The 25,107-nt window shown below is 52.1% G+C and overlaps 6 protein-coding genes and 1 non-coding gene across 7 annotated transcripts; 5 read left to right on the top strand and 2 right to left on the bottom strand.

The window, feature by feature from the left end:
• Positions 1 to 1,152: 1,152 nt before the first annotated feature.
• Positions 1,153 to 4,637, bottom strand: B0T23DRAFT_408362 (uncharacterized protein; the record flags this gene model as incomplete). Its single annotated transcript, XM_062839287.1, has 7 exons — positions 1,153 to 1,419; positions 1,581 to 2,254; positions 2,460 to 2,534; positions 2,811 to 2,933; positions 3,039 to 3,134; positions 3,677 to 3,806; positions 4,461 to 4,637. 7 exons carry the CDS (start codon positions 4,635 to 4,637, stop codon positions 1,153 to 1,155), a joined length of 1,542 nt encoding a protein of 513 aa, XP_062688172.1.
• Positions 4,638 to 5,990: 1,353 nt separating this feature from the next.
• On the top strand, positions 5,991 to 6,138 carry B0T23DRAFT_t415. The gene has a single exon. It is a non-coding gene; the product is annotated as a tRNA-Ser (tRNA).
• Positions 6,139 to 6,779: 641 nt separating this feature from the next.
• On the top strand, positions 6,780 to 8,754 carry B0T23DRAFT_389999 (chaperonin 10-like protein). The gene is made up of 3 exons (XM_062837851.1): positions 6,780 to 7,067; positions 7,129 to 8,298; positions 8,360 to 8,754. Exons 2-3 carry the CDS (start codon positions 7,213 to 7,215, stop codon positions 8,639 to 8,641), a joined length of 1,368 nt encoding a protein of 455 aa, XP_062688171.1. The 5' UTR covers positions 6,780 to 7,067; positions 7,129 to 7,212; the 3' UTR covers positions 8,642 to 8,754.
• Positions 8,755 to 10,622: 1,868 nt separating this feature from the next.
• On the top strand, positions 10,623 to 11,998 carry B0T23DRAFT_415960 (Sialidase; the record flags this gene model as incomplete). The annotated part of the gene is made up of 1 exon (XM_062839612.1): positions 10,623 to 11,998. Exon 1 carries the CDS (start codon positions 10,709 to 10,711, stop codon positions 11,996 to 11,998), a length of 1,290 nt encoding a protein of 429 aa, XP_062688170.1. The 5' UTR covers positions 10,623 to 10,708.
• A 3,049-nt stretch (positions 11,999 to 15,047) lies between these two features.
• Positions 15,048 to 17,266, top strand: B0T23DRAFT_347127 (FAD binding domain-containing protein; the record flags this gene model as incomplete). Its single annotated transcript, XM_062835985.1, has 4 exons — positions 15,048 to 15,150; positions 15,215 to 15,295; positions 15,426 to 15,571; positions 15,648 to 17,266. The coding sequence occupies 4 exons, from the start codon at positions 15,048 to 15,050 to the stop codon at positions 17,112 to 17,114; spliced, it is 1,797 nt and encodes a 598-aa protein (XP_062688169.1). The 3' UTR covers positions 17,115 to 17,266.
• A 1,403-nt stretch (positions 17,267 to 18,669) lies between these two features.
• B0T23DRAFT_408357 (uncharacterized protein) lies at positions 18,670 to 19,313 on the top strand (the record flags this gene model as incomplete). Its single annotated transcript, XM_062839286.1, has 2 exons — positions 18,670 to 19,094; positions 19,223 to 19,313. 2 exons carry the CDS (start codon positions 18,670 to 18,672, stop codon positions 19,311 to 19,313), a joined length of 516 nt encoding a protein of 171 aa, XP_062688168.1.
• A 1,598-nt stretch (positions 19,314 to 20,911) lies between these two features.
• On the bottom strand, positions 20,912 to 24,954 carry B0T23DRAFT_44249 (uncharacterized protein). The gene has a single exon (XM_062840823.1). It carries the CDS (start codon positions 24,555 to 24,557, stop codon positions 21,246 to 21,248), a length of 3,312 nt encoding a protein of 1,103 aa, XP_062688167.1. The 5' UTR covers positions 24,558 to 24,954; the 3' UTR covers positions 20,912 to 21,245.
• Positions 24,955 to 25,107: the final 153 nt, after the last annotated feature.

Here is a 25,107-nt window from a genome sequence, read left to right as displayed (position 1 = left end):
TCTCTTTGCCACCGGCCAAGGTGTGTCAGGAGGGAGTGTCTGAGAAAACGGAGGACGTTGAAAGTGGATCCATTCAGTACACCAAAGGTAACAAATCAAATTTGTACGTGGACACTACAAGCGTCTAACAAATCCAGGGAAATGCGGTGTGGGGCCACTGCATTTGAATAAGTGTTAGTGCACTCCCCTAAACCAGGGTAGTACAGCGCCGTTACCTTAGCAGTACGGTAACACCTCCTTCAAAGTGCAGCACGCATGCACACTTGACACCTGCCAGGGTCAATCAATTGCCAACAACAACCACGGCACTCATCGCGATGACCTACGTTTTTTCATGTGACGTCCAATGGATGCCACGTCCCGTCCTGGCAAGCTCCGGGGCCAGACGCAGCTGTCTGGCCCATGATATCGTGCACAGCGAACATGCATACACGTCAGCACAAGGCGTCAGGGGGACCACCCAATAATTCATCATGTACAATCCAGCCCTGGTTTGTTTCTTAGTAGGTATCATACGTTCTGAAGAGGACGGAGAAGTGCTTCTGTGGTGTTGATAGCCCCAAGTCATTCGTCGAACCACGACGGGAATGATTCTCTACCTACCTGATGCCAATCAAGTCTCTGGGTTGGCCTTGTTCTACCCTTGTTTTGACCCGTCGGAAGAACCAAAGTAGCAGACCAACCAGTCTTATGTCCAATTGTGTGGCTTGCTGCTTTGCACCCATGGAACATACTGACAGCACAGCCTTATAGGTTCCACATCAGAGCCAAAGGAGATGGTGTTTGATCGATCGATCGTGATGTATTTCTGTCTTTCTAACGGAGTCCCGTACATATCTACCTTGGTACTTGTGTGCTATGTTGAAGCTTACTCAATGCCATGCCCTATGCCCCTGTCTTCCCAAAAAAAAAACCGCCTGCCAAGCCTCCCAATAACCATCGATGCCCAGTGCCCAGACCGATCATGTACCCTAGACTAAAGCGCGAGAACCAAAAGACCGAATATGGACTGTCCAACTAACATGAAAAGAAAACACAGCAAAACTACAAGGTGTAGAAAAGAAAGAGCCATTCAGACAAGAAAGCGAGGGTAAGAAAGGAATCGAGTCGGAACACGAAAAAAAAAAGGAGATTGAACCCCCGGTCACAACCTCAAACAATCTCATAATCCTCAACCGAGTCCTTCCCAAGATCCATCGTCATCATAGCGGTATACTCGGCATTCCTCTCCCTCTGCTCACTGAACATTCTCTGCTTCAAATCACTGACCAAACTGCCCCTTAGCCTCTGCTCCAGCTCCAGACGCACAGCGAACCCAACATCAGCTAGTTGCTCGTCATTCATTGCAGTGGGGGTGTCGGTGGAGGTTGTAGTGCTGTCAGGTTGTTGAATGCTGCCCAAATTTTCTGTAACAGACAGCTGTTCTTGAAGCATTATTCGGTTGAGTTGTTGTTGCATAGTCTTTTCTATTGCTTGTTTGAGTTGCTGTGGTTGTTAGCACCTTGACCACCAGCTCCAGCATGACTAACTGACTAAGTCTCTCCGTATGCAGTGGAGAAAAAAAAAAAAAAAACACTCACGTCGTCACTCCACGCTTTACCTCTTGCCCGCAAAAAGGCCAATTGTCTCGCAATCGTGTCGGCATCTCTCTCCACGTGGAACACATGCTCGAGAGCAATGGAGATTTCCTGAAGGGATTTTCCTTCGACTTTGTCGAGCCGGAGGATGAATCGATTCTGCTCCGGAGTCCATGTATCATTGGGATTCGCGGGTGCTGTAGATTTTGTCGATTGTTGAGCGGGCGAATTAAGAATGGGCGATGAAAGAGTGCTCGGATTGTGGCTGACCTGAACTGACTGTGCTGAATGATGTGATGGCGGGGGGCTTGGCCTCTGAATGACGCGGTGGTAGACTAGACCCTGTCCACCAGCCATCTCAGCCATTCCACTCCCAGGCATCACGGCCGCATATCCGCCGTGGGCGAAATTGGGAGAAACGGAGCTAAGGTTTCTCTGATCTCGAGTCTCATACTGAGGCGTTGGAAAAGCAGGAAAAGTTTGAGGATTCTGATTCAGACGATGGGAAGCTGAAGGTCGACGAACTCTCTCAGCCACTGCCACATCGTATGCGGGCGGCGGGGAGGACCCTCCCAATGCGGGAATGAACGGGCCGTCATCTTCGGTGAAGTGGCCGTAGATGTAGGTCTCATCACCTGTGGGCGCCATCATAACTGACCTCCCGGTCTCCTTCTTGCCTTGAAGATTCAAGTAAATATTTGGGAATTGTAAAGTTATGAGCTGGGTCTTGGTTTGAATTTGATGTTTGCGTTCATGTCATGATCTCGTAGAAGGGGGCCAGGCTAGAATTCATATATCAAGCGGATTGGAGATAAATCAGGCACCATGCCAACGTCGTCAGTGAGTGGATGATTTTCCCCGTTCCCCATCCTGGAAACTTACGATCCAAGCTTGAGGTAGGAAGCCTTCTGTCTTGCCTCTGTTCATTTGCCCAACAGAGCCGCTTGATGGCCCAGCCTACTTGCCTTCCGACAAGGCGTCAGTCCGCAGTTGATACCTCTACCTAACTGACAAGGAGTGTAGCCGACACTAGGTCTGAATGCGTTGGTCGCCAAATGGAGCTGGAGCCGAAATCGCGGGCGCATTCCACCTACAGTTCGGCACTCTGTTATGTAGGTGGATTGACGAATATTACCGAGGCCCAAATTCATCGAATGAGTGAGTACCTTTAGAGAGTCATCCAGCTTGCCGAAGAGCAGCCTGACATGCTGACCAGCGGCACAATCAGCACACCACCGCCGCCAGCAAATGACCGAAGTTCCCTGCTGGCCGAGCCTCCTAGCAGCTGTCGCCTTCTAGCCGGGCGTCGGTGTTCGCGGCTTTGAGCTGTCGAGCTGGGTGCGTAGGTGACGATGACTGTAAAAGTATTCGATGTCAGCACCAATCGCCCGTCCAGTAGGTAGAGGTAGATATATGATACCATCACTTCGTCGGAGCGAATCATGGGTGCGACCTACGTACTCAGGTGACCATCCGGCGGTCTTCCGGGCTTGAAGCCCAGCAAATTACAAGTCCACCAATCCTCCGGGTTGTACGACGAATCCAGGCAATTGCGGTCTGGTCAGGGTCGCTGGCACAACGCCCGCAGAACCCCAAGGCTTCGAGCATGGCTTCAAGCCAAGCACATGCAGGCATCGATATGCTGCATAATGCTGGGGGATTGAGTGGACGGATGGTTTGGTGGGACCTATGGCTGGCTTTAAGCCTAGGTGGGGGCCCGTTGTGTCAGCAACCCCCGGCCCCCCGGGCCGGCATACTTTTATGGGACTTGGCTCGGAGCCAGGCTTGAAGCCTTGAATACTGTATCAAAACAAAACACTCGACGTTACACCCGAAGTGAACCCTCTGTTTCTTATTTTTGGCATCTCTTCTCCCATTGCAGCACGCATGATGCTCGGTGCGGCGTTACGCGGATCCCTCCACCTTTCCCGCTGCTAGAGGTTGCAATCCCTCAAGCGTCATGTTATCTCTTTTCCATTGTGACTCTCATCCAACAGAAACGGGATTCCATGGAATGACGGAAACGCCTCTTGCCAATGAGTCCCTACCTACTCTACCTTTGAGCAAATGGCAGAACATGGAGTGAAGATATTGCGTACCAGAAAGGGAAAATTGGAACAATTGCAGTCCAGGACATGGTGTTCGTACCAGAGCCTCAACGCCAACGGCGCAATCACATTCCGGAGTATGTCTCCTACCAAGCAGTTCTTGGTAACACTTGTCCAGGGTCTGATGTCGTAGTAGGTTGCCGAGTTATCTCCTGATGTGACAAAGGCTGTTTGTTCTTTTGGTCAGAGCCGTCAGCGATTTTCCCTGTGCAGAGGATCGAGAGTTAGGACTTCACCGAGATAGATTGAGGATGATAAAAGTTCAGAACTTCCCCCGAGAATGCGTTGTAAATCGCCTTATACTCGCCTCCACAACACGTTCTTGTATCATCAGTCTTTGTCAGGCTCGTTGTCAACTCTTCAAGACTCGTCGCCTCATAGGAACGGACCTCAGACCGTTACACATACACCTGTTCTTCTCTTCCGCCACAACCCAATCCGGATCACGTACCCATAAGGCGAGAGACGGACAGTTTTGGAACCAAAGCCATAGAAACGACATCCAACAGACCTGAATGCAGCACCAGCCTCTATGGATCGCCCCACGCGTGAGCACGTCCTTATCAATGGTCGGGCATTTGAACGATCCAAGAGGTCCGACCATGCTCCTCTGGTCCCACACACATTCGTCCCCGTGCCGGCCTCTTCGACCAGATGTGCTGGCTCAACACGGGCTGCTGTAACCGCTCCCCAACCGCGTGTGGCTCAGATTATGAGCATAAACGACCTCCTTCTGGAAAGAGCCGGGATGATTCAAATTCCTCAACTGACATACGAATGGGGCCAACATCCCCATGACATGATCGCGGGCATCACTCCTCTTCCAGCACCGCCCGGACAAGCCGAGCTCATGTACGACAACGCATTCGGAATGAACAGAGGTCTGCCAGTTCCAACCTACGTCCACGCCCACACCCAGGGACTCCAATGTCAACACAGGCCATGCATACATGGTTATGGAGGCCGAGGACAGACTAAACGCACTTACCTGCCTCATCCACAATCCGAAAAGGACTTTCTGGCGCAATACTACGCCGGGCTCCCCTCAGCAGACACGAGCGCTGACCAAATACCTCATATTCCCGCGGTCATACCTGAAGCGCCAGCAGCCCAGCAGCAACCCCAGATCGTCACCGAGACTAGTAGTACGGGCACGGCGGCGGCGGGATCCACAGGTCTCACGATTACCACCACCACCACCACCACGGGCACGGGCGCGGGCGCCACCACCACGACGAGAACGATAACCGGATCCGATGGGACCGTCCTCGTCCCTCCTCCCGTCCCCGCTCACCCAGGCTGCGAGCTCTCCCCGCAGATGGCCAAAGTGATGGACGAGTATCAAATTGAGCATGTCTGCGATTACATGCGAGCCAAGAACTTGCTCAGAGACAAGGTAATTGACAAACACAGTTTTCGTTTCGTTACAAATCCTTCCAACTAAAAAAATCAAGGAAAAAGGCTGGACTGACCAGACCCCACAACGCAATTCAGATAGTGAAGAAAGTCCTCAGTAACACGCAGGACAAACTTATGGAACTGCTGCAGAAGGAACTTGATCGAATGAGCAGCGAAGAGGAGGAGGAGGAGGATGCCGATCTCGACCTTGTCTCTGACATGGAAGACGGCGGCGAGACGGGTCGGCGCCAGGAGGGTGAAGTGGACTGGACCTTTGCGGGTTAAAATGCAGGTACGGAAGTATCTCATCTGATGAGGAGATTACCGCGGTTTCATGCCGCTGGAAAACAAAAAAAAAAGAAAAGGCTGAGCGATTTGCGATGGTGGCGAGGTGGGTAGTGGTGTTGGAGCTGGAAGGCCATGTACTGTTTGTCAAATTTTGACTTTTTTCTTTTTCCTGTTTATTTCTTTACACATCCTGGGGCTGTACTGGGGTGGGTTCAAGTTATCTGGGTACTTTTTGTTCGCTAAAATATCAGTGTTAATTATGGAACGTGACCAAGGTACCAAGGTTTGATTTGGTGAAATTCACGATACAAAACCTCACTTACCTCTAGGGGCACTTTTCATGGATGCGCTCAGTCTCTTTTCCTTGCCTTGCCTTAGAAATCATATCTGCCATGGGTATCAGCTAACTTTTTTTTCTTCTTTTCAGCGGTTTTAGAGAGTGGGGGTTTCATTTCCCTTCAAGAAATCATTGTTGCCTGGAGTCGTATACTTTGTACCCAACCAGGCAGCTACCTACTGATCCTCCTTCCACTTCACCTTCTCGTTCTTCCTGCCTGCCTTGAGCGTGGTACATAAGGTACCTCTTGGGCGTGCTCCTTGCAACTCAGTTCCAAGAAAAGCGCGGTTGGCGGAGTGGTTTAACGCATCACTCGATTTGTGGGTTGAAATTCCCGGAGAGCCTCTTTCCAAAGACCGACTCTGGGGGCAAACAATTTCAGTAGAACAAGTACAGAGTGAAGACCCGGGTTCGAGTCCCGGACCGCGCATATCTTTTCGTTCTTTTTGAACAATTCCTGGCCCATCCAAACTGTTTGTTGTAAGGACATCATTTCATCACTCGGTCAACACTTCTGTGTTTCGACACTTGCACGTGTCTAGCTTACCTATAGCTTCAATAGAAGAGCCTGATTTGGGTCCATTCTGTGCAACATATATCGGGCAATCAAATACTTTGAAGTGTACCCTTCAAAATACCGAGCTCGACTCGAGAGAGAACAGTATCGGAATCTCATATGTCGCCGAGCTTAGGTATGAACCGACGACTTTGAGCAATGTCAGTAAAGAGACTCTTGTAATGGGCAAAAAAGGTGAATGGCACTGAGACTTGTTCTGACGCGAACTACAGGTCAACCAGGCGTCCAGATGGAGTCTGATACGTTTGGTTGACGTGAGATTGATGATGAACAAGCGAACAATGGAAAAGGAAGAGGGTGCACAGGCCACCTCCATCTTAAAAGCTTATGCCAGAACCTCGACCTCCAACCACGAGAGCATCAGGTTTTCGAGTCTGAGCCATGATGAAACGTGGGAGTCAATTTTGCAGCCATCAAATCGAAACGGTCCGCTCTTTCATCAATACCACTCACTCTGTTCACTGCCTGTTGACATGGTCGTGTTTTGGGTGATTGTTCGGCGATGGTGAGGAACAACATTGTTGCCAAGGATCATGACTTTTGCTCCACTTTGTTATCAGCTTACCCAATTCACTGATAAGAACTCCAAATGTCGATGACGTAGGGCTCCTCCCGAAATCAACACTCCGCGCGGGGCCGAGGGGACCCTACAACCGGAACAATCAACAATGACGACGGATTGATATTAGCCTTGTGTGAATCCTGACGGACATGGCTAATGCTCCAGTTCCCCCCCGGCTCTCTGACGTCGTAAACCCATGGTCGGCAGTTATAAGTTCTCGGTAACCCTTCCGAGACCTCCGCCTAAGAAACTCCCCTAACATGTCCATTCATTCTTCTCAGCAGTCTTAATACCAATCCATCGATACCCAGATACCCACGACTTGATACAGGAATAAACACAAACAAATCACACAGAAACACACCATGGCCACTGCTCAATTAGCCTACGGCGTCGAAAAGATTGTCGGCAACGGCCCCGAACAGATCAAGCAGGACGTCTCCGCCTACGACCCCTCAAAGGGCACCGGCGATGCCTCGGAACTCATGAAGGCCCTCGTCTGGGAGGGCGCAAAGAAGGTCCAGGTTGTCGAGGTTCCCAAGCCCAAGATTGTCGAGCCCACCGATGTCATCCTCAAAGTCACCGGCTCAACCATTTGCGGCTCCGACCTCCACCTCTTCCACGGCGCCGTCATGCAGATGAACAAGGGCGACATCCTCGGCCACGAGTTTTGCGGTATCGTCGAGCAGGTCGGCCCCGCGGTCCAGAAGGTCAAGCCCGGCAAGCGCTACGTCGTCTCCTTCCAGATTGCCTGTGGCAACTGCTTCTACTGCAAGAACAAGCTCTCGAGCCAGTGCGAGGTCACCAACTCCAACTCGCAGATGAAGGCCATGTACGGCGGCCGCACCGCTGGCATCTTTGGCTACTCGCACCTGACGGGCGGTTTCGCCGGTGGCCAGGCCGAGTACGTCCGTGTGCCGCTGGCCGACGCCAACATGCTCGAGATCCCCGACGACGTTCCCGATGAAAAGGCCCTCTACCTTTCCGACGTGCTTCCGACTTCGTACAACGGCGTCAAGGATACCGCCGTCTATCCCGGTGATGCCCTCGCCATCTTTGGTGGTGGTCCGATTGGCCAAATGGTGGGCATCTTTGCGCTATGGGAGGGAGCCAGCAAGGTGATCTATGTCGACACGGAGCCGAGACTTTCCTTCATCAAGAGCCGCTGGCCAGCCGAGCACGCGGATAAGCTCCACTTGGTAGACTTCAAGCAGCTCAGCTCTGGCTTCACCAAAAATGAGACGGTTGTCAGCAAGTTGAAGGAGTTGACCGGTAACCGCGGCCCCGATGTCGCTATCGACTGTGCGGCCGGAGAGTATGCCAAGGGCTGGCTGCACTGGCTCGAGATGCAGATTGGCGCCGAGACAGATACCAGCGAGATCATCAACGAGATGGTGGAGGGTGTGAGGAATTACGGCAGAGTGGGTTTGACTGGTGTCTATGTCGGCTACGTGAGTTATCTTCAAATATTTATAAGTGTCACCGGACTAAACTAACTTTGTTTTCATCCAGACCAACCACTTCAACGTCGGCTCTCTAATGCAGCGCGGCATCCGTCTGATTGGAAATGGTCAGGCACCCGTGCACAAATACTGGGAGGACTTGTTGCAGAAGATCCGCGAGGGTACTCTCGATCCCACCATCATGATCTCCCACCGTGTCCGCCTGGATGATATGGACAAGGTCTACCACAAGTTTGATGCCAAGGAGGATGCGATGCAAAAGGTCTTCGTCGAGACCAAGTTCTCTCTGCCACGGGCCCCGGGAACTCCCGAGTTGACGACGTACGAATAAGTGGAAGGGGAGGAGATACCTAATGAAATAGTAGTGGGATACTAGTAGTAGTAGTAGTAGTAATGCTGTGTCACGACCTTAAGAAGAATGAATCAAGCTTTTTGGATACCAACGCATGTCTTTAGTTGTTTACTAGTCTCTCTTTCTGCCTTTTGTCTCGGACAACATCTCGTGTTAGCGTACGATACAGCACCCGCCTGTCGCCATCGTAACACCTTGGGCACAATCACCAGCAAGGTCAAGTCTGTGAGAAGCAAGCCACATTTTCTTGCATGCAGAAATCGTGTGCACTGACTGACCTTATGTAGATGGTAAGCCGCATTATCATGAGGTCCTGCATAAGCAGTGGCATGAACCTGTTTTCGTACCAGCAGCCACCCACCCACGTAAGCTTCATCCGTTACCCAAGAACAAGATATCGACGAGCAAAGTAAGCCGAGGGCTTGGTGAGTGGACGGGGACAAGGTTGTTTCTGAGGTGGCCTTCCGGGGAAATAGATCGAAATGACGGTCTCAAACTTCAGCCCCCCAAAAACGTTCTAGCTCATGACGATGAAGCATCCACTTTGGAAAGATCGTCAAGGAGATTTGATCGTCGACTAAATCGTCGCTAGTCACCGTCACTGATCTTCATACATACATACATACCGCCCTACAATATTTGCTCCACACATTGTGTCGGTCGATAAACGTTGCCCGATCGCCGCTTCTTGTTGTTCACCGGTGTGATGTTCCTTATTTCAACCAGCTTACCTAGTTCCACGTTTATCGCGATTTGTTGTTGCGGTCGGAGGGAGAAAGCTGAAAGTCATAACAATACTCCGATATAATGTCTCGAAAAAGTTGAGTGAGTGATTGGCAGCAGCTAATCCGAGAGGTCACGGTTTATCTGACAGGAGACACAACAGAAGAGGAATAAGAAGGTCAGAAAGAAGGACAAATTGATGATCATCCGAGTCTGAACGGGAATTTCTGGAGGAGGATCAAGCGCCGACGCACCGAGAGAAACCACAAACTGACAACACGTGCCTGCCACCGCACGCAAATGCAGAACAAAAAACAAATTGGGAATTGCACCGACGCGCTTCAGTTCCTGGAATAATACGGTTCACAGATCACCTACCTATGCGATGCACCTGCATCCCTCAGTCATGCGCCCCGTATCATTGCAGACCACTGCCGACGAGCATCTTTCCTATTTTTTTTTTTTTTTTCGCTGTGGCGTTCATCCAGAGAGAGAGAGAATGGGCACAGATAGGTAGATGGCTTGGATGGTTTTATGCCGATACATGCGCATTGGGACGGACCCCAGGATCCGTGACCGCTGCAAGCGCAATCGCATTCGCAAACCTTGTTGTGCTAGATGGAATGGGCCCTGTCCGTTTTTTTTTTCTTTTTTTATCCTTTTTTTGCTCGTTTCCATCGCGTTGTACTAGGATCATTGAGTTAGAGTTTTGGGACTAAAAAAAAAACAAGAACACAGATCGTGTCCGTCCACGGAAACATGGAAAGTGAACTACTACCCTTTTCTACACCCCGTGGCCGCCCTCCCCCCACGGTGGTGGATGTGGTGTCCGTCCGATCAAGATCGTCGTCGTCCTCGTCGTCGTCGTCTCCTCCCACCGTGACTTTCAACAAGACCCTCGGGGTCCAGGCCAACGAGGAAAAAGAAAAAGAAGAAGAAGAAGTGGAGGCCGAAATCGATGATCAAGAACGACGACTGGGGTCCCATATAACTACTCGACGATCACGATTACCGCCCGTTGCTCCCCCACAAGCTACTAAGAAGAAGGCCAAGTGTGATGTAAATCGTGACCCATCATACGACCACGACGACAACAGCAACAGCAACAGCAACAGTGCCAGCGACAACGATAACGATAACGACTTCCTCGAAAGTCCCACCCTTCGATCCCGTCCCCCTCACAGTTCCCGTCACCGTAACCGTACCACCACGGCATCGGCAGGCAGTGACGGTCTTTTCCCACCAACGTGTGACCCGTTGTACCATCTGTACGACCTTTCTTCGTCGTCGTCGTCGTCGTCGTATTATCTCCCCGAACACGTAATGTTCTCCCTTATCCACAACCCACGCACCTTCCTCCGCTTCATCTTCGGCATCGTCTTCCTCATGTGTTTCCTCACCAACATGGTCTCCGGCGGGCCACTAGCCGCTCAACACCTCCGCGACGCCTTTCGCGGTCACCGACCATGGAAAACAGATACTAATGAAAGACGAGACGACGACATCGCCCAATCCCAATCCCAATCCTCGCCACAACAGGGCAACGTAATCCGCGTCGCCGCCTCTCCCATCCAAATCGACCCTCACGGCGTCTACATCCGCGCTTCCCCTCTCTACTCCTCCTCTTCCTCCTCCGACGGGCGGCATCCCGACACATCCCGCATCATCGCCGGCTTCGCCAGCACCTCGGGGTCTGACCGCGTCCTACGCGTCTCTTCATCCTCCAACTCGGGCGCCTCCTGGTCTCCTCTAGGTGAAATCACCCGTTTCCCCTCAGACGGGACCCACGACCTCGACAACGCCATGCCTTTAGCCTTACCGTCTGGTCGTATCCTGTTCGCCTTTCGACACCACTCTCTCTCTCCTTCATCAACAGGCTTCCACTACACTTTCTACCGCCTCGACATCTGTTCCTCCTCCGACGGGGGCCGCACTTGGTCGTTTCTGTCACATATCGACCAACGGCCTGCAGCAAACGACAAAAACGGCCTGTGGGAACCTTTCTTGCGATTGGCAGCAGACGGTAAAACAATCCAAGCGTACTACTCCTCTGAAAACTCGGCCGGCGACCAAGATAACCTTATGCGCTATTCCACTGACGAAGGCAAAACCTGGTCGGACCCGCCTATTTTAGTCTCCAGCTCGTCTACTGCGGATTCACGGGACGGGATGACGGGTGTTTCTGCTATTTCTTCTTCCTCTCCCAGGGAATTAATCTGCGTGTTTGAAACGACTTCCCCAGATGGGACTTTTTCGATAGCTAGAGTGCTAAGTCACGATGATGGACTCACTTGGGGAGGGAGGGAGAACGTGTACACGGCTCAAGGAGGTAAATGGGCGGGTGCGCCGCAGGTTTATCTTGTGGGGGACACGTTGGTGACGAGTTTCTTGACGAACGAAGGGACGGACTTGCCTAAAATTGATGGGGCGTATACCAAGGTGGTGGTTAGTAAGGATTCAGGCAAAACGTGGACGGAGACGGGCAAGGCGGAGACGGTGGCGGGGACGGGGAGCCATTGGCCGGGTTTGTACAGTTTGAACGGGACGCATTTCCTAGCGCTGTATTCGACGGATGAGATGGGGGCCGTTAGTCATTTGCATAGTGTTTCGTGATTTTTATTTTTTTATTTTTTATTTTATTTTTTTTTTTTGCTTAAAGGTTGGATCGATGTATATTTGGGGCGGTGGCTGGATAGAAAGTAATTAATGGTAATAACCTAGGAATATTAATAGGCATCAGGATAGAAATGGGAATAGGAGTAATGTCCAAGTACCTAGATATCTTGAGGTAGCCTAGTAACCTGCGACAATGTGTTTGAGTAGGTATTCTTGTGGGATCGAAGTCATGAAACAGCGGTGGTTGAGGGTGAGGTCGAAGAAGGTGATAGTAGTAGTACTGTCGATGGAGGTACTGTGGCGTTGATAGGTACCTACTCCTGCAAATGGTGTTCTCAAAAACGGTAAGTAGTATTCCCGGTGGCAGAGGTTGAGTTGTTCAGGGACCGCATCTTGGAATATTTTCCCCGATACATGAAGCCCCCGTCAAGTGACTCTTGCTCATCGTCCACGCAGCGGAAAATTGAAAGCGTACATCCGTTTGATTTCGATTAGATGCTCAAGGATTGTAGGATGAAAATACGGAATATAATTGGTGAACCTACCCAAGTGAGGATTCGCATGAGCGAAAAGCTCTAGGGTCAAATAAGGGATCTTCCGGCTGCCATCTTATCTGATTCCATGATGACTGGCTTTGTTTGTTCATCGAAGTCGTCATTGGCGAAATTGCCATTACTGGAGTGGAGAGTAGTAGTCAACATAGGTCGGGCGTCTTCTTCGTAGTACAGCCACCGCGCCTCTGTCGAGGGCGACAAGAAGGAAGAAAGGGAGGAAGGAATCACCAAGGGTCCAGTTCTTTCCGGTGGAGATTTTCCTTATCGCGGCGTGTGCTGCTCGGGCTCTTCCAGAAAGAACAAGTAGAGTACTGAGACAACTGAACGGAAGGAGGAAGGCACGAACTTTAGCCGCGCACGGTGGTGAAAATCGGCCCAAGTTCCACTGCAGTTGCTTCACGCCTAGAAATGAAGGCCTGTACTTGGGTAGTTTCGAATGCGATTGTCTGATGCCTGTTGGCGGCAGTTCTGGAGAACGCCAAACTCCTCCTGGTTCGACCGGGCACCTTCTTTGATGCCTTAACTTGGGAGTGACATCCATATCAAGCTGACCCTTCGACACAACAAAATCAAGCATGTTTTCTCCGGTCACTCAGCCATCCTTGATTAATACTAGACCTAATTAAGGACCTTAGGGCAACTGTTCAATTCTGACACAAGGTCCTTCTAGTGTTCACTCGGAGACACTGGACTCCTCGCTAGGTACCGCTCCAAGTGGCTGCCGTGGTGTTGACGACTGTTTGTCCAGGACTTGTGTGTAAAATTGTAAAGATGATTGGTTTCAGAATGCATGCTGTAAAGATACTGGACACGACAGGCATTGATTGGATCCAGACACGATGATGAGGCGAGTGGGATATCTCGCTGGACATCTCCATTGGCGGTCGGTATTGACTGCCGCTTCTTTTCATCCTTGGTAGTTTAAGGATTTGACTGTAAAATCAAAAGGGAAGCCTTGCTAGGTAGATAAAGAAGTACAATGTATTTGAAATCGAGCGACAAACTTGACGAGGTGGTAAACAGCTGGATAATGGACATCCGTGGCATGAACAAATGGAAATTGGCCCGGGTGTTGTTAAACTACAATAAACCCGGCTATAACCTGCGGTGCTGACCCGCTATAACCTCCGGGCCGCTAACCGCTAACCGCTGCCTGTTTACAGCCCCACATTCTCCAAACGACGGATATTTCCACGGAGACTGGAAACAGAGAACATGACAGCCAACGGTTAATTTGATGCCGGTGACGGTCCATTCCCCACATGGTGTGTCTGACCAACAATTGACCAAGCAGTGCAAAGCATGCAGAGAGCGGCTTTTGGTTTCATGGTTTTTGTTTTTTTGTTTTTCCCTTGATTATCAACGGGTTTATAATGGCGGGTCTGTCCTCTGGACCAACATCATATCATTTTGTTTGTTTTTTAAACTTTTACTTACTTGTTCTGATGGTCGATGATAGGAGTATATATGTACAGTGATTCGCAATATGTAGAGGTATGTACCTATGTATGGACGTGAGAAGAGTGAGCTGATGAACCTCGGTACGTACCTATGTACACGCCAGACCAGACCTGGTGCATAGAGGTATGTACTGTGTAGACTACAAGATGATTGAGATATGGATAGGAGCAGAAGTGAGTGAGGAAAGAGAGAAGTCGACGTTCGCTATAGTAAAGAAGAACAGTATCGTATAAACATTGTCTTTTCAAAAAAAGAAAGAAAAAAAGATAGAAAGATAGGGAAAAAAAACAGTTGGTGCTTCCATACTCCACCATCACCACCTCCCCATCCCACCCCCATTCCGAATTCCCGATCGACGCAGCCGTTCGGTGCAGATCCCATCCGCTCCTTGTGCCCCTGCCGCCCCGCATGCCTTAACTTTCTGTGCGCACATACATACCGTAACTGTCACCCCAGCATCCTTAGCTACACAATGAAATGCGCCCAACGGTCACTGCATCGACTAGTACTACACTACACCGTCTTCGTAATGCTTACTCAGGTCGACGAACGAGCCCCTACAGAAACTTAGCTAATGTTTACAATCGACAGAGCCCAAATCGCCAAGGCGTTAGAAACCTACCTCTACTCAATTTGATCGCTCGAATATCGGCTTAGTCAAGGTACACGTAGGATTAGTGTGCATACATACCTTGGCACTTCGCTTGGAATGCAATGGAAAATGTAACTAACCACCTACTAAGTACCGTACTGTATGGCCAGGTGGAGGGAGGAGCAAGGCATGGAGTCAGGCCCGCAACCGCGGTCCATCGAGATCTGCTCAAGCTCGCGGTGTAGACAGCGAAGGTGCCACCTTTTCTTAATTTTAGTCAGGGACGAGTCAGGTTCAAGACGAACGGACGGGCAACTACATAAAATATCTTGATGGGATCTCCCCCCTTAGCGGCCTCCAGATTTCTTCCGTCTTCTCTGACTTGCGAATAACCCGAGACCACAAAGTGTCAGACAGACGAGGCTTTTCACCAACCACCATGACGCAAACAGAAAAACACAACAACATCCTCCAGACCGACCTCCTCATCGTTGGTGCCGGCCCAGCCGGTGCTTCGCTGGCTTGCTTTCTTGCTGCTCATGGTAGGCCTTCCGTCGCATGACACGAGGACCTCGACGCCGATGACTGACGCCCCCCACTCTCCAGGACGGACTGGCATCTTGATCGCGGCCGCTCCCGGCACGGCGGATACACCACGGGCTCATATCACCAACATGGCTGCTCTTGGTACGTAGTAATATTAGTAGTAGTAGTAGTAGTATTGCTTTCTCCTCCTCCTCATGTAATGCTACCCCGGTACGACGCATAGGTGAAGATGGTTAACAGTTGGTGTTGATTGTTTCTTTCTCGACAACAGAATGCCTGCGAGACATTGAACTGGAACAAGAATGCAGACTCGCCGGGACGGACAGCAAGCACATGGAGCACACGCGCTGGTGTCGCAGCATGGCGGGCGAAGAGTTTGCGCGGGTTTACTCGTGGGGTCACGATCCGAAGCACAAGGTGGGTTTGGGTCACTTACCTGCGTACTATGTCTGACGCCGCCCAAACGCTAACCAATTCGCGCACACATACACAGGGCGCCTACGAAACCGCTAGCCCGTGCGACCACATCGACCTGCCGCAAACCCTCCTCGAGCCCATCCTCGTCAAGCGCGCCACCCACGCCGGCTGGACCGTTCGCTTCAACACGCGCTACGTGCGCCTGTCACGCCCCTCTCCCGACGTCATCCTCTCCGAGGTCCTCGACGAGCTCACCGGACAGACCTACTTTATTCAGTCGCGCTACCTCTTTGGGTGCGACGGCGCCCGCAGCCAGGTCGTCCGCGAGTTGCAGCTGCCCCTCATCAAGAAGCCTGGTCAGGGGTTGGCACTCAACGTCTTTGTGCGCGCCGATCTGTCGCATCTGATGGAGAACCGGTCGGGCAACCTCCATTGGGTGTTCAACCCGGAGGAGGAGGAGTACCCGGTCTGGGGCAAGGAGTGCATTGTCCGCATGGTCCGAGCGTGGGACGAGTGGATGTTCATCTTCTTGCCGCAACCGGGCGCCGATCTAAAGGCGGATGATATGAGCGCTACCAACGACGAGTACGTGGCGCGCGTGAAACAGGTGATTGGGGACGAGAACGTCGAGGTGACGCTGCTGCATGCGAGCAAGTGGTGGATCAACGAGGTGGTTGCGGAGCGGTATTCCGATGGCGGCAATGTGTTTTGCTTTGGCGATGCCACCCACCGGCATCCGCCCTTCAACGGCTTGGGAAGCAACACGTGCATCCAGGACGCCTTCAACTTGGCGTGGAAGGTGGATTATGTCATGTCTGGCAAGGCGGGCAAGCAGCTGCTGGACAGTTTTGACAAGGAGAGGCAGCCCGTGGGCATGGATATCGTGACCAGGGCGAATCAAGGGCTGCGCGACCACTACGGATGGCAGAAGACGCTGGGCTTGCTGGAGGACGACATGGAGAAGACGAGGAAAATCTTGGCCGAGTTTGAGGACCCTGGCGAGAAGGGCCGCCTGAGAAGGAAGGCGTTCCGCGAAGGGATCGAGAACACCACGACCGAGTTCCACGGCTTGGGCATCGAGATGAACCAGAAATACGTGTCGAACGCGGTTTATCTGGCGGATCAGGGAGAGGCGCCGCCTGCGCCCAAGGATGCAGTCAGGACGCTCCAGGTTACCACGTATCCCGGACGCAGACTGCCGCACGCCTGGTTGAACACACGGGTGCCTGGGAAGAAGATCTCGACGATTGACTTGGCGGGACATCGGCGGTTCTGTCTGCTTACCGGACCAGGCGGACAGGCGTGGAAGGACGCGGTCAAGGCGGTCGGGGAGAAGCTGGGTGTTGAGGTGGTCGCATTCTCGATTGGCTGGAAGCAGGATTATGAAGATGTTTACTTTGACTGGGCCGAGAGGCGAGAGGTGGAGGACGATGGGTGTGTGTTGGTGAGGCCGGATCGGTTTGTGGCGTGGAGGAGCAGGTCGGTGATTGAGAAGCCGGAGGTGAAGCTAGAAGAGGTTTTGAGGAATGTTTTGTCGCTATAAGACTTGGATATACATTACTGTAACGAAGCTGTTGTCGTCGTCGCCGCGTTGTCGTCGCATCTCGGGTTTCTATGGCCGTCGTCGTCGTGCGGATCATGTCTTGTCTCGCCATATTTCCGTAGTATAGCAATACAACTGCGGCACAGAGTTTCATTACACGTGTGCTTGTCTGTCGTTGGTGACAGAGACAACAACTGAACTTAAAGTGAAACACAGTGCCGATAGCCGTTGCGGATCAGTGTCACCGTCGCATTTCGCCAATCCTTGCGACAGAAGACCATCGTGGTGGTGGTGGTGGTGGTTGCGTCGTCGCATCAATGTCGCATCGGTCCAGCCATTTCCGTCCCATCTCGACATGTATATTCCCTGGGCAGTCGTCAGGATGATGAATCACCACCACAGGTCGGGCATCCAACGCTTCGTTGACGCAAGAGCCTGATCCCATGATGGTGGGAAACCAATTGTTAGTTGTGTCGAGACTGGCCCATTTCTTAGCGGAGAAGCGTCATTGGTGAGGTTTTGGGTGACTGACATGTGGTGATCCCTCCCCCTGCAAAGTGACGTAGACACTGGTTGAACACCATCGGGGGTGAACTCTTTACACTAACAGAATGTAGTAAGCACATGGTATAAAACTGTTAGCAATTACAAGGTGGTCAACATCTCGGCATTTTTCTCTTGGCGCCGACCGACGTCAGAAACAAGACACAAGCACGCGTTTACATGGGAGGTCTCGGGAAGGGATTCACATTTCACAGGGATTCGTCGGATGAAGGGTCTTTTTCGTTTCTTCTTCTTCTTCACCACGTTTTTTTTTTTTGCTGGGACGACGAAGGGCATCCACGCGATATGTGGATGGCTCAACGACGGAGCAAATGCCCATCTCCGTCGCTGGTTGCACGGCAGACAAGACAACAAAGAGTGATACCGGGAAACAGACGGACGGGACTTGGCAACGAAGAATGGCAAACCATGGCATGGCACCTTCAAAGTTGTGTACACTACAAGGCAGGAATGATGGATTGGATGAATGAATGACTTGTGGTCAATTGCGGTGTACAAACCTGTCCAGTCCTTGATCATCCGTCACATTCTGCCACATTTCCATGGATGAGACAAGAGCCCTCGCTTGTGACTGGTTGGGAAGAAGCTATCGATGACGGTGGGAGAGGACAGGACAGGAAAGAGTCAGACAGCATGATGCCGGAGACGACGGGAGGTAGGTAAATCTAAACTGGACAGTGACGGAAGTGAATGGGCTACCCTGAGTGAGGTGATTGCTCATTCCAGTCCAGTCCTTCCGTCACTTCCACCAGACATTCCATTCATCACACTGCAGATTTAAGACCAGCCTTCTTCCCTCCCTCCCACTCCCGCTCATCACCTTTACTCCCTCAGTTCAGTTTGCTAGGACAACAACAAAAACAACAACGCAGGACAACTACAGCCACCACCATCAATAACAGCCCACCGCACCCGCAGCATCAACAAAGAACATACACTCGATCACCATTACCACCATAATCGTAATCTAAAAATACCGAAATCAGTCACCATGGCCTTCGGACGCGGTCCCCGCACCCCTCACACCGGCACCACCGGCACGACGACGACCACGACCCACGCTGCTGCCGACCGTCCCAGCATCTTCAACCCGATCCTCTCGCTCTTCAACATCTTTGTCTGGATCTCCTCCGTCATCGTCCTGGGCATCGCAGCCTACGAGATCCACCAGTTCAAGAAATACTACGACGCGTACCCGGGCGCCCGCATAGTTTATATTTTGGTCATCGCCGTCCTGACGGTCGCCTTCTTCTTGCTCTCGTTCCTGCTCCACCCCCGCCCCGGCTACACGTTGCTGTTCAACCTCATTTTCAGCTATCTGTGGCTGGTGTCGGTGGTGTTTGCTGCGCAGAGCTGGTCGAGTCGCCATGTGGCGAGGAAGTGGCATGCCATGGAGGCTTTTACGTTTCTTGCTTTGTAAGTTTTTTTTTTTTTTTTTTTAGAAAAAAAAAAAAAAAACTACACCGGTGATAGCTAGCTAGGTTTGAAGGGGAGGGGGAAATTGAACTGGATGGATGGATGGATGCTAATACCAAAATTGATAGCTTCGGCCTGTTTTTCAACGTCCTCTACGCTTGGTGGCAGCAGCACCGCGCTACTGTTCCCTCCCGCACTACCACTGCTGCTGTCGTCTAAGCTTCGCTTCGCCTTTTCGCTTTCTTGTGAAGTGAAGTGAAGTGAAGTGACAAACGCTACTGCTGTGCTCATGGAAACTGGACTGGACTGGAACAAACAAACGATGCAAGCAAACGAAAAGGAGGCCATCAATGCAGCTACCCGCATGACATGATGACTCCAACTTGTGTCTATGACAGGTACCTGGCGGAAGTGAGAGATGGACTGAACTGGACTGGATATACCTCTACCTCTCTACTGTAAGACCTTGATGGTCTTTTTCTTACCTCTACCTATTTACGACTTGATGACGGATGATATCGGACTGGACGGACTGGACTGACTGGAAATGATGATGGCGAGAAATGAACCATGGCTTTCCCCCCCTTAATACCCACCAATACCCCAATACCCCTAATACCCAATGTTACTTTAAGGTACACCTAACAAGGCAATGGCGGATGCAAAGCAAGCAAAGATGGAGTAACGGCTGTTAATAGTACCTACGGATGGGATACATACCCTTCAATGATAAAAATCTCTCCATCTCTTTCCATACCTATACCTACATGCCCATGAATGAACTCGCTATGTATTGACAGAATTTGACCGCGGACGAAGATCGATGTGTGTATTTGATGTCCTGGACTGGACTGGACCGAGTCAAGAGTGACCACCGTGAATCAGGAAAGTCATCAGATATGCTGCAGCTCTCCCACACACCGACACTCACATACCAAGAGCCGAATACACTAACGAGCAGGGTACTACTACCTCTAGGTACATAGGCAACTTGAGCTTCAATGAGAGATAGAGAGAGAGAGGCGAAGGCGAGGAAGTTAACGTGAATCGATGCGATGGGTTATACATATAGGTAGGTACTTAGGTACCCACCATTTGCTTTCGGCTTCACAGTCCATTGTTGATACCTTCATCATCATCATCATCATCATTACCATCATCCCACTTAACTGAAAAAAGAATTATCTTGTCCCTCTCCTCCACACTCCTTGCTTAATGCTGTGAACCATACGAACTTGCATGGAATATTAGTCATTTAATTATACTTTAATTGGAAGAAATAATAATACTAATAATGATTTACTTCCTGAAGAACCTAATAGGGGTAGGTATAGATCCATCGGGAAGTCGTACCTATAACGAGGTCCTCAATTACCACACACCCGGACAAAGAGCAATCGATGTACCCGAAGGACCAGACAGAGCCTGCATACCTAGGTCAACATTAACCAGCACGTGCATAGAACAAACATCGATAGGTTAAAAAATCACATCCTTTCCTCTCTGACTCTAAATCCTTCCGAATCCCCTTCACCAAGTCTAGGGTAGTCAGTCGTTCATTCGCTTCATTCATGTTGTCCTGCTCCGCTCCCCACATTACCTCAATAAGCACCTATGATCCCGTCCTTTCCTTTCACTCTCTTGAACCTTCTTCATTCATTTGAAAAAATAAAAATCTCTCATCTCTCCTCTCAAATCATGGTATCATACACTAGGTAACACAACTGAACAAGCTCTAACCCCGCCTTCCTTCCCCCTTCCCCGCCAACTGAAGCCTTCCCCGCATCCTCTGAACACTTCCATGTTGTTAGGCGAACCCCAAACTTCAAGTATTCATATGGTGGAATGATGCTTTAGATCAACAACTCCCCATTTCCATTCCCATTCCCATGCTCATGCTCATCATGCCCTATGCAAGTTGCAACCCAGCCCAACCCACTCCCCTAAGCGGTCAAATGTAGCCCCCTGAGCCCTGACTAAAACCGTGATATGCATACCTTGACCTTGTCCCGGCATACTGTGCCCAATGGCCCCTGACCGTTCAACTCCGTGGATCCAATCAGGCATCTTCGTTGCTTGTGCTTGTGGTCCATGCCCTTCTTTTGTACTTGTTGCTATTGCTTGTTGCCTTGGTTGCCTATCCCATCTCCTTCACTTCTTTCCCTCCAAGAACATCTTCTTGAAGTCGGCGTTGCTTTTCTGGGCAACTGGTGGGCCTGTTGACGATTGACCGGTACCGTTGACTTGCTGCTCCGGGCCCAAGCCATCCTTCGCCGCCGCCGCAGCAGCGTTCTGCTCCTTCTGCACCTTGCTGACAGGAACGACAAACCCGAGGCCTTTCTTGGCCCCCGCTTTGCCCAAAACAGGCGGTCTCCTGATGGGTGGCGGCGGCGGCATCAGCTGCGCGGCGGTCTTTCCCTTCTTGCTGGCCTTGGAATCATCCTGCTTTTTTGGCGGTTGCTGATGGGGCAGATCGATCCTGTCTATCCTCTTCTCGGCCTTTTCTTTGAACAGCTGGCCGACGGACCCGACGCGCAGCTTCTTGCCGCCCTCGATCTCAGTACTATTGATCACAAGAGAGGCCTTGCCGGCCGTCGCCGCATCAGCGAACTCAACGACAGCGCCGCCGTGCTGCGGGTGGAGCACGAGCTTGTTGATGGCGCCGATGGGGGCGACGATGGAGCGGACGCGCGCGTCGTTCATCGTGTCGGGAATGCCAAGAATGGCGATCGTACGGGCGGCAATCTCAGGCCCAGACACGTGACTAGGTCCCGCCCCGGAGGCGCTAGACTCGGGCGAACCTTCGGCTTCACCGTCAGCTCGACTCGTCGCGGTGGTTTTGCGCGTGGGCGGCTTTGACACCTCCACCTTGAGGGGATGGTTGCCAAAGATCACCTTATCTAGTATCTCAATCGCCTTGGCTGCCTGTTCCTTGGTTTCCATCACTACAAATGCGGTGCCGGTGCTAACACCTGCCATGTTGCGCGTCAGACGGACGCTGACGACGTTGCCGGCCTTTTGGAAGAGACCCTCGACGTCCTCTTCGCTTGCTGCACGAGGTAGGTTGTTCACATGGAGCTCACGTTCTTCGGCCTGAGCTCCTTGGCGCACTTGCCTATGGCCTGGGTCGGAGAGCTTGGCCTGCAACTTGTACTTTCCTCCCTCCAAAGGCTTGCCATCGAGTTGAGTGGCCGCGGCTGCAGAGGATCGATCGCGGAAGGATACGTAGCAGAACCGACGCTTGGTGTTGTACTTGAGGCTGGGAAAACGGATACTGTGAATGTCACCACAATGTTTGAAAAGATCACGGATAGACTGCTCATCTGCCTCAGGCGGGTAATTGGTCACGAAGAGGGTGCAATCGGTTGCCGGGCTAACTTGGATAACTGACTCGCCGAGGCGTTTCCCATCACGAAGCAAAGCTGTCCGAGCATCTTCTGGCGACTTAAACTCGATCAGCGCCACAGCCGGGGTACCTTCGCTCTTTTGGAGGTCAATGTTGTTGATGTGGCCGTACTCGCGGAAGAACTGTCGTAACTTGGTTTGGGTAATGCCTTCGGGGAGATTGCGAACAAAGACCGACGTGTTTTCCCTGTCACGCTTGAGCTCAGCCGCACTCATAGTTGTTTCGCTCTTCGCCCGCTTGGCACAATCATCAACCTCATCTTCAAACCCATCTTCGCGCTTCCTCTTGGAGCTGGGTGATGTGCCAGCTTGCGGGGATTTTGTCATGGGGTAATCCTGGTATTGTTGCTGTGGGTATTGCTCTTGCTGTTGATGTAGCTGCGGTTGGTGCTGGGCCTGGGCCTGGGCCGCCTGTGCCGCGTACGCGGCCTGGGCTTGAGCTTGTGCCGCCGCCTGTGCTTGGGCAGCCTCCCTCTCGCGACGCCTAGACACGCCCTTTCTTGTCTTGTAAATGGTGTCCTGGGCTTCACGGAGGGTTTCAGCCAGCTCGTAATCGTTGCAATGCTGAAGATAAACATCCATAATCCTCTCAGGCCAGTCAAGCGTGCGCACCTTGAGAGCCTTGATGAAAACACGAGTGGCAAATGAGGGGACCCGCAAGCCTTGGGCCAAGGTAGCAGGTGTAGGGCTCCGGTTCTTGCTCTTGGTAGAGGCGAAGACGAGCATTTCCCAGAGAAACCAAGCCAGCCAGAAATCGTAGCTATTGGCGTGTAGCGGAATGACAGACAGCTGTTCCCATACGTTGCGTGCTTCATCAATGTCATCCTTCTTTTCGGTTAGAAACTGGATCAAGATCTTTTCTAACCTGAAGTTGGGGTCACCCTGGTAAGCATCACCGTACCGTCGCTTGCCCCAGTGTCGAACGTCTTCCAGGGCGGACGGGAGGCCGACTTCGGCAAGGTCAACGGCTTCTTCAGTCGCGTTGGGGTTCATGGCGGTGCGCTTGAGGTAGCCACACCAAGCCGAGTACATTTCCAGAACTCCACCCATGCCATCACGATCGAGTTGAGCACAGCTCGTCGCTGCGTGCTTGATGCGCTCAATGTCAGTGAAGCCTAGGCCAGCTTCCTCGGCGGCCAGGATGTAGCGGGCCCAGACCGTGCCGGACCAGGGAACGTGGTGCACAGCGCGCTGAAGGACGTCCAGCATATTAGGCAGGGTGGACGAGGGGATCTTTACGCGGCCCATCTTGATGTCCGAGTGCCATGTTGAGACGAAAACGAGAAAGTTGAGCCAGGTCGCTTCATCCGAAGACATGATGCCGGTAAGAGCACGCGAAAACAGACCCAGGCAAATGCGGATGTTGAGCAAGGTGTGGTGGTCCTTTTTGGATTTGGCCTGCCTAATCTCCCAATCGATGTATTCGGTCATGGTGGCCTTCATGCCCGCGATATCGCCCACCTTCTGGGCCTGGTTGAGCTTCATCTCCCAAGGGTCGCGCATCTCGTACAGACGCTTGGCGTCTCGGGCGTTAGCGGTAACGTGCAGCATCTCGGACTCGTAGTTGACGCGGTTGTACTCGGAGAGGAAGCTAGAAAACATCTGTGACGTGTTATCCCAGGCGGCATGGGGCACCGCCAGTCTGTTCTTGAAGAGATGGGTGATGCGGCGGACGCCGGCCTCGGTAGCTGTGCGGGCGAGCAGCTCCATCTCGAGGGAAACCCAGCGATTCCAGAGCTGGTGGCTGTCGGAGAGACGGTACTGGACGGCCTCGTAGCCCTCCTGCCAGAGGTTGAGGGCACGGTCTAGGGTAAAGGTTTCGCAGCCGGCGCGCTGCTCCTCCATGGGCCAGCCAGCGTCGCTACCAGGCTGGCAGTCGGAATAGAGCGACCAGAAGTATTCGCAGTAGGCCATCCATACTTTGAGGCTGCCGGGCTCGGCTTGGACGGCGCGACCAAAGGTCTCGATGACTTTGACGCGGCCTTCGAAGTCGGTGGCGCCACGCAGCTGGTGGTCGACAAAGTCGACCCAGTTATCCTCCCCCACCGGACTCGCCATTGTTCTAAGCCTTGGATCGGGGATCTCGTGTCATCGGTCGACGGGGTGTTTTGTGCGGGGGTGTGCGTGTGCGATTTGGTAGCGGTAGTCAGCAGCGGGATACGGACAGCAGATGGCGGGGTGTTGCCGTTATCGCGAGGCTACCGGTGCGATATGCGCTGTGTGGTCGGTCGGTTGGCCGGAGAAGAAAGCGTAAAAATTCTCGCGAGGATCAGGTGCGCAGGCGTGGGTGCGGCGGGCGTGGTAGATGAGGAACGACGGACTGGGGGGGCCGACGTGTCAATGCCGATCAGCGGATCTGTGTCCCAGGCAGTAGTGTAAGGTAGTCTTAGTAGTGTATCCTGACCCAGTGAGCCAGGGAGCCAAGATGAGAGAGGGAGGAGAGGAAGTTTCGGGAAGAAGACAAGCGAGGAAGAGAAAGAAGGCTGCTGGCTGGGATGGTGTAGACAAACAGTGGTGCGGGTGGTGAAAGTGTGAAGGTGTGGACCGTGAACTTGTGGTGGTGGTGGTGGTGGTGGTGGTGGTGGTGGTGAGGTGGTTGGCGGGCGGA

The sequence above is a fragment of the Neurospora hispaniola genome (genome assembly GCF_033458365.1).
Source record: "Neurospora hispaniola strain FGSC 10403 chromosome Unknown B0T23scaffold_10, whole genome shotgun sequence".
NCBI lineage: Eukaryota > Fungi > Ascomycota > Sordariomycetes > Sordariales > Sordariaceae > Neurospora > Neurospora hispaniola.
Note: the sequence above shows the minus strand (reverse complement) of the source record. Positions and strands in the feature narration are given on the sequence as shown.